Source organism: Mustela lutreola, chromosome 2, assembly GCF_030435805.1.
Source record: "Mustela lutreola isolate mMusLut2 chromosome 2, mMusLut2.pri, whole genome shotgun sequence".
Classification (NCBI taxonomy): domain Eukaryota; kingdom Metazoa; phylum Chordata; class Mammalia; order Carnivora; family Mustelidae; genus Mustela; species Mustela lutreola.
Genome location: NC_081291.1, coordinates 16480050 through 16495512, shown reverse-complemented (window position 1 = coordinate 16495512; position 15463 = coordinate 16480050). Strand labels below are relative to the sequence as shown.

Genomic DNA, 15463 nt, shown 5'->3' with positions numbered 1-15463 from the left:
AAAGATTTCCATAGTATTACTCTAGGCCTAGGGAATTGCTGGTCCTCTTTCCAGATGACTTGGATGAACCTTCTGGACTCAGAGAAAATTACAAGGCTCAATTGTCCATGCAATTGGGAATGTCCACCTTAAATACGTCACCTTACATGTGTCATTAAAACTATTTCAAAGCACTTTACAACAAACTATGAGAGTTTGGAGAAGTACCCACCTGCATCTTTCTCCTCACTTCGGTTACAATTGGTTCGGCAATCTGCCTCTGATTTTTTCCAAAAGTGAGGATAAAATGAGTTAAAAAAAAAAAAAAAACACTGAACATTACTAATTTCTCAAAGCGTCTTCTGTTTACTTAAAAATTAGAGGAAACCCACAAATACTGGTCTCTATAGGAAATCACACTCACTTTTCTGGCTGGATCTTTAGCAAACCACTTCCCCTCCTTATTTATTCAACATAACTGGAGAGGTTTAAACTCAGTTATCTCTAAGATCCCTTCCTATGATTAAAAAAATGAAGTGTATGGGTGTATAATTTCATAAGTTGCATTTCCATGGGGTTCTTTAGGGTATACAAACCTGTAGCTTCCGGCATGTATGGGTTGAACTGTGTCCTTCTCTTACTCCCCACCAAATTCTTAAGTTTAAGTCCTAATTCTCAGTTCCTCTGAACATGACCTTCTCTGTAAGGGTAGTTACTACATATGTAATGATATAAAGTGAGGCCATATAGGTGAGGGTGAGCCCATAACCCCTTAAGACTGGTGTCCCTATAAAAATGAAAATTTGGACACAGATCCAGACAAAGGGAGAATGCTGTGTGAAGACTGGAGTTATACTATCAGAAGTCAAGAACACCAGAGATCAGCAGCAAGCACTAGAAAACAGGAGAAGCATGGAACAGGCGCTCCCTCGCAGCCTTAGAAGGAGTCAATCCTACAGACACCCTGATCGTAGACTTCTGGCCTGGAGACCTGTTTAAGTCACCTAGTCTCTGGGACTTTCTGAAGGCAGCATAAGCAGGCTAATACAGGGCACTGATCTCCGTGGGTGTGCAGGGAATTCTCGTGCATCTCAGAGCCCCTTGTGAGGTTTCAGTGACTACCCTGCCCACACAGAATATCGCATCTGACCGAAGACGCCCACCGGAGACTGGAAACAGATTTTTACTGAGATCTGTTCGGTGCCCGGCCCAGACATTCTTACATCTCACAAGCACCTTGTAAGGTTTTTGGTTCCCGCTTAAACCAAGGAGGGTATCGGGGCTCAGAGAGGTCACACTCCAACATTCATAGCCCCAGTCACATGGGGTCAGTGCCTGAGGCAAGAGGTCACAGCCCCAAGGATGTAGGGTCACAACTGTAATCCAGTGGGGTAACAGCCTCTGGCACAGGGGTCACACCACTCAGAGGACAAAGAGTCATGGACCTGAGCATGAGTTGTCACAGCCCCAAGGATGTGAGCTCACAACCCTGATCAAGTGGGGACAATGGACTCAAGCACATGGGGTCACGACCCCAGGAACATGGGGTCAAGTCTTCTGGTATGTGGGGTCATGACCTCTTCACTAGGGCCACAACTCTGAACATGTGGGGTTACAGTCCAAATCATGTGGGGTCACAATTGTGAGGATGTGAGGTCACAGTCCTGAGAAAGTCGTATTAAAATCCAACATTATAATCTCTCCCATCCATAACGTGTCACAAAACCCTTCAGACTGTGGTCAGAACGATGACTTTCCAGTTGCCATCTTCCCCCTCATTCCTCTTCCTTTCATAGTTTTATAACAGGAAGAATGGAAATCACTTCCCTGCCACCCCACAAATCAGCTAGCCCATCCATCTAATCGCTGACTTATCTATACCTAGTTAATTTATAAAAGAGCACTAATGACATGCCATACCCTAACCTTAAGTAAGAAATCTATTTGCTTTCCTAGATTTTCCCACCAAGGCAATGCTGGGGCCATAGCAGCTGACTGGACACCACTAGCTAAGTCCTGGGAGATAGAAGATATTTCTAGCTGAATGGTAGGAACAAGGGCAGCTAGAGTTAAGGAAGGACAAGAGACCGGGCTTCAGTCACGGGCTGAAGTACCCCGGGTCCTGTCGCTCTTCTGTCTTGTGTCCACAGCAAACGTCATGAATGAAGAAGGCGTTTTGTTACCTGGAGCCCAGCCTCAAGATGACTCGCAACTTACAAATAGAAAATCGAACGTATAAATAGAAATCGGACTGAGAGTGAGGGAGAAATCAGGGGTGGTAGTTTATTCATAAACACTTAATTTTGAGCACTGAATTCCAATAGGTGCCGGTGTTAGGAAGTGAGGGGATCAAAAGATGCGAAGCCCAGCAATACATGAATGCTTTCCATTTAGCCTGCCCAAGGTATCAAAAATATTATCGTTTCAACTTGTAATCTGCATAAAAGTAGTAACACGCTAGTTCGCATTATGTTTTTCATACTAAGTCTCTGGAAGTCAGGTGTATTTTGCACGTACAGCCCATGTACGATTCAACACGAACTAGCCGCGTTTTAAGTTCTCAAAAGCTGCACGGGCACAACGCTGCTTTCAAGGTGCCACATAGGTGACCTGCGGACACAGGAGCCCGCGGGAACTGCAAGCCTTAAGCGGGAGCCGGTGGGACCGTGCTCCCAGGGGTAGTTGCAAACCTCAGCCCTGCGGAGCAAACGCAGAATCGCAGTCCGCCCGGTTCTGTGGGGTCCGACGGGACTTGTAGGCATCGGCCCTGCAGAGCATGACGGGAGTTGTAGTCCGCGCCCGCCTGCGGCGGCTCTGCGTATCATGGCGGGCCACGGCGCGCTACCGCACTCTTCCGCTGGGCCCCAGAAAGTTTCGCTTCTGCCCAGCCGTGGACCCACGAGCGCGTAAGTGCCGCGGGGGGCCGTCCGGACCTTGGGGGAGCCTGGGCCGCTGTCGTCCCCGGAGCTGAGAACTTCCCTCCGTACGCGGCTTCTCACCTGTTGCCCTCACTGTCCCCGCCCATCCCGGGTCTCCCCGAGACCCCGCCCGAGCCCTTGCCCTTGCCCAGCTGGCCTGGGAGGCACCTCGGGCCGGCGCTTTAACTAACCCTGGAACCCAGGCTGCCTCTGGTGGTCAGTTAGAAAGACAGACCCCCCCCAAACTCCAGGTCCAGGACCTCCGATGGCCGAGGGGCCGCCCCGGAGCCCACCATACGGGAGTCTCAGAACAAGCTTTGGATCCTTTCGTTACAGGAGGACAGGTCCCGGAGTTTCTGCTTGCGTTGTCCGGGAGGCTGCTGACCTTAAAAAGCGAAGTTCCTGACTTCGCTGGGCCGGGACAGCCCAGACCACCTCATTTCGCCCTTCCAAACATAAGGGGACAGTTTGTTCATCCCTTGGCCCATGCTCTTTACCTTGTGTCCAGGTGCAGGACCGTCGAGGTAGCCTCCAGTGATCTTTACTGAAAACACCTGTGGATTTGGGCTTGCGGTGTGGCTGCAGGGGACTTGGGCTAAATAAGAGCCTATTCAGAGCCTAGGGTCGGGGTTGTTGTAGGGGGGAGGGCTGGGTTTTATTTTTGTGTAAGGAAAGCGGGTGCGGTTGACACATTAACCACGTGGCTCCCTGTTACTGCACATGTGTCCGCTGATGCCTCTTTTCATTCTTCAGGGCTCCCACTGGTTGCCCCCTCTAGGAGAAAATAGAGCACTTAAAGAAACTGCTGGTGTTGGCCGCAGGCTCTTTCTCTCTGCTTGTCTCACCGCAGCAGTTTCCTTTCCCATAGAGAAATGGGTCAGGGGCTCTTTGAGGGCAGAGGATCAGGCTGTAATCTTCTCACTGCCCTCCTGCCCCTGCAAGCCCTGTGGTCTCTGTAGCAAGCTTTACTCTCCCGCCATCTGCCTAATGCGGCTTTCCCTGTGTGTTGGTGCTCGGAAAATGCCGTCTCGCTGAGGTGTAATGCTATCTGTGGCTCACACCTTCCCAAGTGGGCCCATGTTGAGTGGCCCCGACTCGACCCTCCCTTCTGTGACAACTACTGTTGATCGGTTACTGAATTCCTTGCCCATTCGTGGGCCATCGTTGTGATCACTCTGGAAATCACGGTTGATTGTCTCAGTGAAGGGACGTGGTCCCTTCCGTGATTACAAGGATCTGAAACGGTTCTTGCTTTAGGAAACACGTTTCCTGCTCCTGTTAATAGTGTTCATCTTTGTGTAGTGCTCCACTTAGCTTTTAAATTGTTTTCAGTATTTTATTAGGAAAACATAAACATTGCAAGATTTGTGTAATGAACATATGCCCACCTGTTAGAAGCCACAAGTTGTATTTGACTTTGATTATTTTTGTAGTTGCTTTGGAGTCTGTCCTCTAGCTGCTTGGATGGTCTTTGCTTCTTGTGGCTGCTTTTAGGGCCCTTTGAGGGTGGACAGAATGACTCCCACAGATGTTTGTGATGAGAGGAGTCACCCCGAACAGATAAGATCAGAGCATCTGGTGACATTGACCCGTATCCGTCACAGAAGCTGTGGGCTGCTGCCTCCAGAACACATAGTAGGTGCCTGAGGAATGGCAGTCCCTCTTCCTTTAGGGGAGAGGTTTGGCTGTGGATAACCTGTACTTTCTGGTGAATCCAAGGACGACTTTGGTGACTCAAGACTGGAAGGTCTTTAAACACGAGGCAGAGGAAGCATGTGGTCTTGCGGTGAAAATCACTGATGGGAGCTCAGAGTTTGGGGCCACGTTCCCCGGAGCAGCCCCAGCACGCACGGCAGGTCAGGTGCATTGACTGGTGCGTTGACTGGTGCCTTGTAACGAGCCGGACGCCACCCGTGAGCAGAGAGGAGTGGAGTTTGGCCTTGTGGGCATCTGCTCATCTCCTGCGGAACGTCACTGTGCTGCTCCAAGGATGAACAATATTCCCTCTTTGTGATCTTGGTGCCAGATTTTTGGAGTTTTTGTTTGTTTGTTTTTGTTTTTAAAGCTTTTGATTGGTATAAGAACCTGTGGTTGAAAATAAATCAGTAGGGTGGATATGGAAATGTCTCCATGGGCCTGGATTTAGCCTCTGGCTGCTTCTAGACATACTGTTTGTCACCGGACTGCCCCATAACACGAGCTCCAGCCCCAGAGCACATGAGCTCATGGCTTTTAGGTGGAGGATGGTGGAGCCGTGCTCAGTGGGCCAGGAGGTGTTTTCCCCTCTTCCACACGTTGGCGCCAGTCAGCCCGATGGTTTGTGTGACCAGCAGTGGTCCTCCCTGTTCACAAGGGGCTTTGTGGCATTTGAAAGACACCAAGTGCCTGCTTCTAGTTTGGCCCGATCCTGTTGGCGGGGATGAGGACGTGTACATCAGCGTGGTTCGGGGCGGATGCTGTGGTCTGGTTCTGGGGCCCCGGGGCAGGTCTGGCTGGCCACCTCAGGAGCCTGGGGTGCTGCGTCTTTGGCCCGGGGCAAGCAACCGAGTTAGGGGAGCCTGTGGAATCCAGAAGAAAAACGTGAGGTGAAAAAGCAATCCAAACAAGCCATTAGCATGCAGGGGGTTAGGCCAAGAGGAGGGTCCCATAGGAGCTCCGGGGTGGGCTGGACAGCTGAACTAGATGTGGTGGTTTCACATGGAGCCAGCAGGATTTCCTCAAGCTGAACCTATAGCCCTGCGGGCTGCTTCCAGGGTGCCTGGAGCCTCGGTCAAGAGCAGGGAGGGGGCACTTAGAAGCCTCCGCCTAAGTTAGCCACTGGGAATGTCTGCTTCTCTCCTTCCCCGCCTCTCCCTTAAGGAAGATAAAGGGTAATCTCCCTACACTGCCCCCGGGGGAAAACCAAAACCAAAAAACAGGGGAAAAAGAAACCCCCACCCAAGATAGGAAAATGTCAAATAACTTCCCCAAGATAGACCGATTTCCTTAAATTGCCTGGTAAGAGTTTGGTGAACTGAATACAGCCCCGGCTCACCCAGTCACGGCACGGTCTTTATCACATTACCGCTTGCTTGTGAGGGAATGGACATTTCACAGGACTAGTCTGATTCCAAAATCCGAGTAGAGTGCAAATAGGCAAGCCTCGGTTCCAGCTGGTGAAAGAGAGGACAGTTTTCTTGCCCATGGCCAAACTCCAGTGTCAGAGCCATCCCGGGTCTGGCTCGGGCTTCCTGTCTGCCGGCATAGCCCCACCCCTGCTCTGTCTGTACCCGGATGCTGCTCTGGTACCCAAGGGCACAGCGGAGCTCAGACCCACTAATACCTCTCCCACCCTGGGGCTGTTCCTGGCCAATGGTTCCAGATCCAAAGGCCCAGGGATGCAGAGAGGGAAGGGCTTTGCGAGGGTTGGGTGAGTGGAGGGAGGTGGCCGGGGGTTATCCTTGTCCGGATATGGGTGAAGGAGGCTTCTGGGTAAGGCTGCCTCAGGCCGGAGCTGAGGGGCACACTTTCTCCCATAGACACACTTAATCTATCCAGTCCCTAACTTACATTATTCCATTCCTTCTTGGGACAATAATTCCGTACTATTTCCACAGTAATGACGATAGACTGTATGTAATTACAACCTGATTTTTTTTTAAAAAAAAGTGTTATTTTAGTGAACATAAAAGTAATTTATGTCCAGGAAAAGAAAATGGAAAAATCAGAGAAATCGAATTTTTTGAAAATTTACCCATATTTCCTACCATAGAAGGATGGTTAGCCCTCTTTACCTGTTGGTACATTTCTATGCCTAAAATTTAGTTTGGTTTGTTGGAGCAAGAGTCTCTGTTTCGGTTTTGTGTGACTGACTCATTCATTCATCAAAGAATTTATCGCGGGTTCTCCATGGGTCCGAGCTGTGCTGGGTGCTGGGGAACTGGTGAATAGCAGTGGCGCTTACAGACAGGTGGGAAGAACAGGTTAAACAAGAAATTACCATACTGGCAAACGGCCACAAACGCGGCAGAAAGGCAGTGGGGCTTAGAATCATGAGTAGAGTAGGATCTGCTGCCTTCTGTGCTCGCTCACTTTTCCTCAAAGCCCTTCTCAGGCATCTAGTGATCTCTTAGTCGCCTGTCAGCTTAGTAGGGCAGATGCTGTCTGTTCTTCCCTCAGGAGCTTGGGTTTCTTCAAGGCCACGGCCCACCAGCCTTGCTCACTCAAGGCTGTAGCCCCAGCCCCTGACTCAGGCCTGCCACTTCCTCGCAAATCCTTCTTACCCGGCTGGCAGTCTCTTAACACGTTTGGGTAGCATGTGCCATTAAGGCCATGGTTAGTGGCCAAAGCATATTCTGTCAGGGATTTAGTTTGTGATCCGTCACTGGCTGGACTGACCCCCCCCCCCCTTGATACTCGGGTCAGGAGAGTCTCCCAAGCATATGGTTTTGGAGCCTGTAATTTTCTCCCAAAAAAAAAAGAAATAGGTGCTCCAGCTGACTTCCCAGGTGTTCGCACACCTGTTCTGGAGACTACCCAGAGTTCCACACAGTCCCTCGCCACCTCCTGGATAGTTTCTCTGGGCCTTCCAGTGGCAAGACCCCAGGTATGGATGTGTGGCTCCTTCCAGAGGAGCTGTCCCCGCTTCCTAAAAAAAGGCAGCTTCCCCCAGGCCCCCAGAGGCAACACCTCCCATCCACAGGTCTCTCGACCCTGCCTTCTTGGACCGGTGGACTGGACCTGGAGCCGGTTCTCTGTATTCCAGAGGCAGTGACCAAGAAGCCTAGAATCATTGGTGAGAGGGCAAGAGCCAAGAAGAGGAGGTTCAAGAAAAGATGGCAGAGGCTCAAGTCTCCCCTCCCTTTATGAAAGGAGATCGCAAGCAAGGAGTGTGTAGGAAAAAGGACCCAGGCATGCAGTTGGTCAACACTTTAATTAGATCTGAGGGGTTGAGTCACCTCCCGAGCCTCTGTTCACGTGTGCTGAGATGTCTGCCTCTGAGCTGGCCTCTTACAGACTCCTGAACACTCTCCTGGGTATCGTCTGGAGGCTCTGCTGAGGGCAGCCTGCCCGGTGACCGCTCCAGGGCTGAGCCAGCAGAACTGCCAGGCCTTGGAGCTGCAGGTACCACCAGCCAAGGGCACCCCGCGCCCCGGAGATGGCAACTGGATAGATGCTGTTGGGTGTGCTGAACCAGGCAAAGGCAAGGGACTCTTCCAGAAAGGCTTTCTGCCCGGGGCTGATCGGAACTGTCTTTGTTCATATTCTTTCTTGGTCTGGGTGGAAGTGGGTGGAAGTCACTGGTCTGCTTGCCCTTGTCTGGGACTGGGGGAGGAGCTCGACTGTATGGTGTGGGGGTTGAGGGGGGCGGGGGAGATGGGGGTACTTCTCAGCTGTTAGGTTAGGAGCAGGTACAGAAAATTCCGAAGACAGAACACAGTTGTCTTCCACGCCCCAAGCCGCCTCCTCCCCTTCGGAGCCTTCTTCCCTTCATGGGACTTGTCAGATGCTGTGCTACTCCTGCCAAGTCGATTTCTGGGCAACATTACAAATCGGAGTCATTAGCGCCAGAGTATAAATAAGTTTACAGGAGTCAGTTGGTGTCTTTGTATCTTAGTTTGGGGCTGAACTGCTCTCTCTATAGTTAGGGCCTCTGGGCAGGTGTAGGAGGAATTTGGCATTTGGGGAAGGTTCTTTGCCTCTAAACTAAGACTAAAGCTGTGACTAGGAACTCAGGCGATAGTGCCAAGTAACAAATAAGAGTTTTTAAAAATGCATTTAGCTCCTTGTGCGCTCTATCAGAATATCGGATGCTTTTAGACATGCCGGATGAGCTGCAATGTAATTTGAGTTGTTCCCCACGCTTTTAGAAAATGAATCTCTCTGGTATTTGAAAGAGCTTGCCAGAGACAGGCGAGGGAGGTTTTGACAGGTCCTGCAGGAAGGACCCTGGGTTCGCGGAGGTGATTTGCTCTTTGGGGGGTCTTGGGAGGTGTGGGAGTCCTGGAGTTATTCCCCTAGTGCCGAAGCAGCTGTGGCCAAGGCGGTGTGGACAGAAGCTCTAAGTGTCTCCTGAGTTAAGAGAGCTGTTTGCTAATGGATTATCTGGATGGGGCTGCTTCTGGCCTGAAGTCTGTGATCTCTGTGATACAATAAGAGATAGATATTTGGTATTTGGCTCAGGTTCCCGCCACAGAGCTTCTGGAACCCTAGGAATTTCCCGAGTAATGGGAGTGTCTTTTGTTATTCATAACAAGCCTCTTTTCACCGCACCTGAGTTTATGCTAATATGGCCACTCGGTGGGCCCCTAGATAGCTTTGGGATGGGGCTGGTTGCCAGAGGAACCAACCACGTGGTTAGAGATTTGGCCCTTTTAGCCCCACCCAGACCTCTGGGAGCAGAGAGGGGCTGAGGATGGAATTAATCTCCAACGGCCCCGTGATTAACCAGCCCTTCCCCTGTAATGAAACCTCCATCAAAAACTCCCCAAGTGATGGGGTTCTGAGGACTTGTGGTTTAGCGAACAGCTGAGGTGCTGGAGGGTGGGGGCCCCTGAAGGCAGGGAAACCCCACACACCTCAGACCAAACCCCCTCCCCGCCCCAAACTCTGCATCTCTTCCCTTTGGCCAGTCCCAAATTGGATCCTTTAAAATAAACTCATCATAGTCGTGTTTTTCCAAGTGTTGGGAGCTGTTCTAGCAAATTATCGAACCCAAAGAGGGGATTGTGGGGACCCCCAATTTATAGCCAGTTGGTCAGAAGTACAGAGAGAAGCAGCCTGGGTCTTGTGACCAGCGCCTGAAGCTAGAACAGTCTCGTGGACAGAGCCCTTGACCTGTGGGGTCTGCCCAAACTCCAGGTAGGTAGTTGTCAGCTTGGAATTGAATTAAAGAACACCCAGTTGGTGTCCGAACTGGTTATCTATGTGGAAGAAAGCCACAGTGTTGGTGTGAGGACCATTGTAGACAAAAAAATCTCTCATCCCTCAAAGGATGAGTTTTATCTCGAGACACAAAGACGTTGACCATGGTGTGCCTTGTTCTGTGCCTTTCAGTGGTTACTAATAACCTCAGACCCGGGAGGAGGGGAGCAAAATGCCAAGAGCCATCCTTCCCATGTCCAGGAAAGTAGCATCCTGACGGTAGCCATGACCTTCCAAGGAAGCTTGATTAACTTCCCGAAGCCCTGTGAGGTGGGGCCCACAGCCGCGGTGGGGAAGGCCACTGGGACCGGTAGCCCCAGCAGCCAGCTTCCTAGGGCGCATTACCTGGGTGGTGACTCAGGCTTTTTGGAAAACCAGCTTGCGTCATCAGCAGCTGGGCCCAGCTCACCCCGTGACCTGGGAACTTGGCATAAGCGGAGCTTATGACTCTGAGGGTCAGAGGGAGGAGGGAGAAGGCCTCCCGGGAGCGTGGGGGACACACGGCCTCCTCCCCAGAGGCCAGCAAGCCTCGAGGATCCCGTTTCTGCCTGTTGAGGCCCATCAGGCCAGGATGCTGCTTTGGTCTGCAGGCCTTGTCTTCATCCTCCCCGGCCTCAGAGAGGGCTGGTTTCCACCGTCGGTGCAGGGCCCTGGTCAGAGCCTGGGTAAGGCGGCTCAGGACCTGTTGCTGGTGTTGCTCCCTGTCCTCTTCCACATGTGTGGGTCTCCCCCAACTCTGAAGTGTGCACACGGACCAGGGGGCTGCTTGTGAGGACTTGGGGGGTGTGGCAGCCACCCCCCCAGGCTCCCCCAGATCTTGCCTTTGTAAGAGTAGCCTGCAAATGGAATCAGCGAGTTTGTACCCTTTCAGGCTGGCTGTTTTCACTCTGCAGAAAGCATTTCTTGCATGGATCCTCAGCCTTTTTCTAGGCCAAGTACCCATCACTTTTTATTCCTGTCTTGGTATGGACCTCTCCTGCCATGTCCAGATAGCTGGATGTTTTTTTTTTCTTCCTGGCCACAGCTCAGCTCCTCCAGGGCTGGACGGTGCCTTGTGTGCCTCTGTGTCCCCAGCCTGCACCTAGTTAGCGCTTGACAGAGTGTGGAACTGGGGCAACTGTGCATTGACAGCGAGGACCCTCGACTCTCTCTACCTCTCCGGGAGGTAGAAGCCCTGCAGATGTCTCTGTAAGGCCCTGGCTGGTCCCTGCTTAGGCTCTGTGCTCAGCCGGTGACCTGGAGAGACGCCCAGGAATGGGCAGGCTGCTTCTCGAAAACCACTCCCACCCTCAGTTTGGTGTCTGTGCTGGGCAGCGTGCTTTCCCTTCCAAGGGGGGCTTTGGAGGGCTCTGGGTGGAGCCCCTGCATCTCTCAGGGCTCCGAGTCAGGAATTCCTGGGAGTGTGGTGTCCGTGTGTGCCTGTCTCATTCCCCCTCCGCCAGAGAAGCCTTCTCTTTGGGCCTTGTTTGCACTGAATCACGGCTGAGTGGCTTTGTTAGTTAAAAATAGGCCTTGGCATATCCGCCCAGTGACAGGCCCTTCTTGCTTCAGGCCCACACTGGAATGCTTATATAAATATTTGGAGGAACTTGAAACCCGGGACCATTTCTATCCCAGAGTCTTCTCTACTGGACTCCTAAAGCAGGAAGGATAATATGGCAGCAAGAAAGTGAGGGCCTGCTTGTGTTGGAAGCACTCAGGGTGGCGGCACATTATTTGGGAGACGCTGGAGGGGGCGGTTCTGAAGCCAGTGGAAGTGGTTGGTCATTTGCAGTAGTGATGGCGGCTCAGGTAGAAATCACAGGGTTTAAATCAGAATGTCCGGGGTTCAAACCACAGTTCTACTTCCTGGGCCATGGCCTTAGACAAGTCACAGGACTTCTCGAACCCCGGGTTCTCCTTTGCACATTATCTACTGCACAAGGGCGATTGTGAGAGTAAAATGATCACCTGTGGCAAGAACCTAACAGGGCCCACACCCAGCACACAGTAGGTCCTCATGTGGTGGTGGTGGCCCCCTTAGCCTAGCTAGCGGTTGTCACTGTTCAGCATTGCACAACCTTGCACCAGCCATCCAAGGAAAGAACTGGAGGTTCTAAAGAGGGGACACAGGAGTGTCCGAGTGCGTCTCCAGACTTCTCCCCAGTGCCACTCGTGTCTTGTCACCTCCATTGGTCTGCAGCCACTACTGTGTCCTTAGATCACTTTAGCAGCTGCCCGAGCAGGGTCGGTAACTCGGGACTCACCAGCTGCAAGAGGACTGTAACCAAGCTTAAAATAGAGTCATGCCCCTTGCTGGACCGAGGGCTGCGCCGGTCCCCAGTGCAAGCCGGGCGGTGTCTACACAGCCAGGCTGAGCTGGACTCCGGGCATCTGCTTCCCCCACCAGGCAAGGCCGGCTTTCCTTGATCCCGAAGCCCCAAGGGCCCTCAGCCTCCTCCCTCCCCCGCCACCCGGCCAGAGGTTACTGACCCAAACAAGCTGGGGGAGGGCACGGGGCCGAGCGTTGGGGAGACAGGGATCTGGTGGTGGCCGGCATGGTGGGCTCAGCGGCCCTCTGCGTGTGGGTTGGGCTGGTTCTGGCCTTGGTGTGTGTGTGTGGTAGTCGGGGTGGGGGGGGGAGCCCTGGACGGCATTTCTAAAGGTGGAAGGAGAGTGAGGCCGTCCTGCCTGAGAGGGTGGAAGAGGAGAGAAGCTCCGAAGCAATGAGTCACACTGTTTGGTTGACCTTGCTGCTTTTTAAGCCCCAACCTGGGTCATTGTGTCTGAATAGAAGCGTGTCAGAAGCCAGCCGAAGAATGCCCACTGAGCAAGGCCCCCACGGAAAGGTTAAGCCCTGCCTATTGAGGGAGGACGCCCAGATGGGGCGACTTTGTGCCCAGAGCGGCGCGCCCCTTCCTGCTGTTGTCACGTCTGTGTCTGTGACTGCCTCCTCCGCGGTCTCCCTCTCCCCTCGTGCAGGTGCCACCATGGAGTCTGACCACTGCTGACCGGACCCAGGCAGGAGGCGCACAGGGGAGAAGGGTGACCCGCACCTGTCGCCATGGCTTCCCCCATGGCAGAGAGCCAGCTCCAGAGAATCATCCGCGATTTGCAAGGTGCTGCGGTTTGAGGGGCGGGAGGCACACGGGGCTCGGGTGTGGGGGAGCTGGGGCCGTGCGCTTCCCGTCGCTCTCTCATCCTTGTCACGTGGGAAGTATGGGAGCCCCAGGACACAGCGCGTGGAAGCATTTGGGGCTCGGGTGTCCATCCCGGGTGAGGCTGGGAGAGCTGGGCCGGTGCTCCTCTCAGGGCGCTGCGAAGCCAATTTGTAAACAAGATCCAGTGCCCTTTTTGGGGTCTGGGTCTGCTTTCAGTGTTTGTGCATATGTGTGTTTTCAAGCCTCCTGTTAAATCTTCAGCTGAATCCTGAGCCCTTGGGCCGTCATGGAGTTGGCTCCTCTGGGGAGGCGTGTTCTCCTTCCTCTGAGCAGAATGACCAGCACCCGTCTTTCTTGTTTTGCTGTCCTCCCTGGTCCTGGCAGGCGGACAGCCTGTGTCCTGTGATGCACTGTGATTCCGGGCCTGCTGCCTCCCGGACTTCCCTGAGCTCAGCAAACCCGCCGAGACTCGGAGCTCTCATCTCGCTGGAGGAGGGCGGGGCAGGGCAGGCTCTCGGGATGCAGAGGAGACTCAGGAGGAGAGTCCAGGGTTCGAGGTCACCCTTCTAGGTGATGTCCCAGGGGTCAGAATTCTGGCAAGTTTCCGGCCCACACCACAGCTCACCAGGGCAGGTCTGTAGGCCTCTGTGGAGCTCCAACACGTTGGCTACCAGACGGTGTGAAGGTGACCTCCTCCTGGGTGTCCCAGCAGTGACAGCGTACTCTCCTGACAGCCTGAAGGTCCAGGTTCCTACCTGCTCAGGTGCAGTCTGTCACAGCCAGGGCCACCAGCCGCTTCTCCTTCTGCAGGTCAGAAGGCGCCAGGATGAAAATCACTCCCAGGCTTAGCTCCCCATGTATATAGCCTCTGGGGCCCTGACCTGCAGATAATCACATGGCATTTCCCAGGCTCCAGGCCCTGTCCTGCACATGCCTTACGGATAACGACTTATGGGGTCCTCACATTTGGTCCGTGAGGTAGGAACCATTACCCCAGTTCTGCAGAGGCAGAAACAGGCACAGAGAGGTTAAGTGACTTGCCTAAGGTCACACACCCAGTCGGGCAGAGCTTGGGTTTACACACATACCAGGTGCCAGAGTCTGCACTCTTAGACCGCACCAGCCTACTTTCCAGCTAAAATATTAGCTGGGTTTTTTTCTTAAGTCTACACATACGGACGCACACACGCATACACACACACACGCCGAGACGGTGAAATGACAGTCTGCCAATCTGAGTTCACCTCTGGCCTTGAGAAATCTCTCCACAGAGTAAGCCCTCTCTCCTGCCTGTCAGTCTCTGGTTCTCCAGCATGACTTTGGGACCCAGAGAGCTTTACTGGGAGGGAAGAGAGAAGAAGAGAGGACCCCTTGCTCACACTCCTGATCCAGGAAGGAAGACATTGTTCAGGTGCCCTTTTCTACCCCACGTCCTGGCTGGTCTGGTCGTCCCCAACATCCCAAAGCCATCTCAATGTCCAGTACCCAGCCCACTGAGCGCTTTGACAGACCGCTTCTACAGGGCCCTTCCCTTGCATCTGTTGGTAACTGTCTTCGTGGGCACACCAGAAATCTCTGGCACAGAGCAAGGGAGTGGCACATCCCTAACTGAGGTGTCCTTGGGCAGTGCTTAGCCTTCAGGTCTCTGCAGGGCAGCCCGCTCATCCTCCTGGTGACAGCAGTGACGACAACCTTGGGGTCAGCTCCTGGCTCCACCTTTTAACCCTGGAAGATGTTGGACAAGTCCCATCACCTCCCCAAGGTCCCATTGCTTAGTTCACATGCTAGATCAGCTTGATAACACCTGCTTCTCAAGACTGTTGACAGACGCAAGTGTATAATTCACAGAGAACTCAGATTATTCATAAGTAACGCATTTGGAACGGCAGAGATTAGAGCTGAAAACTTCATATTTCATACTCAAGGCTCCTTTCAAAATTGCAAGAGTTCCCAGTTCAGGTTATGAGGGTTAACCCCACTGAGGATGGGGGAGGAAGGCTGTGCATCCTCTCTGGTCCCTGACCACCCCCCTGTCCCCAGCTCTTGATGTCAGTTGCAGCAAACACTTCTAGAGGGTGCCACTGGACAGCAGTCAGTTGGTATAAGAATCTGTCCCAAGAGCCTGTCTTCACCATTTGCTGACCTCTGCCAGAGAGGTCAGTGTTGATTAAATTTTAGCAGTTCAGGTTCAGTGTCAGTGCTGGGCAGGTCTGCTTTCCAGCCATGGTTCTAGAGCGCAGGGACGGGTTGCTCCTCTCCTTACGAGCCATCAGAGAGCAAGACGGTTTGGGGCAGCATGCCCCAGCCATCTCAACCGGGGGCGCTCTTCTCAGTGTCTACACCAAACCCAGCTTCTCACTGTCCCTCCGTGCCACAGCAGAAGCTGCGAGTGACAGCCAAGGTGGTTTTCCCTCTATTCTGGACAGGGAGGTCGGTTGTCTTAGAAGTGGAGATGCGGGCTCCGGAATCAGAAAGCCCTGGAGGAACCAGGCTTTGCATTTCAGCTCTGCCTTTTGCATCCCA

The 15463-nt window shown here is 53.0% G+C and overlaps 1 protein-coding gene across 6 annotated transcripts in view; it reads left to right on the top strand.

The window, feature by feature from the left end:
* The first annotated feature begins 2766 nt into the window (after window positions 1-2766).
* FYCO1 (FYVE and coiled-coil domain autophagy adaptor 1) overlaps window positions 2767-15463 on the top strand; it is a 75389-nt gene continuing 62692 nt past the window's right edge. For 5 of the 6 annotated variants that reach the window (XR_009350677.1, XR_009350678.1, XR_009350676.1 and 2 more), the window contains exons 1-2: window positions 7851-8000; window positions 12762-12898. Coding sequence is in view for 2 of the 6 variants with exons in the window: in XM_059160687.1 (XP_059016670.1) it covers window positions 12844-12898 (55 nt within the window). In the remaining 4 variants the exon portion in view is untranslated. Of the gene's footprint in view, window positions 2886-7850; window positions 8001-12761; window positions 12899-15463 lie in introns of those variants that run through there. The other variant, XM_059160688.1, reaches the window with a different exon arrangement.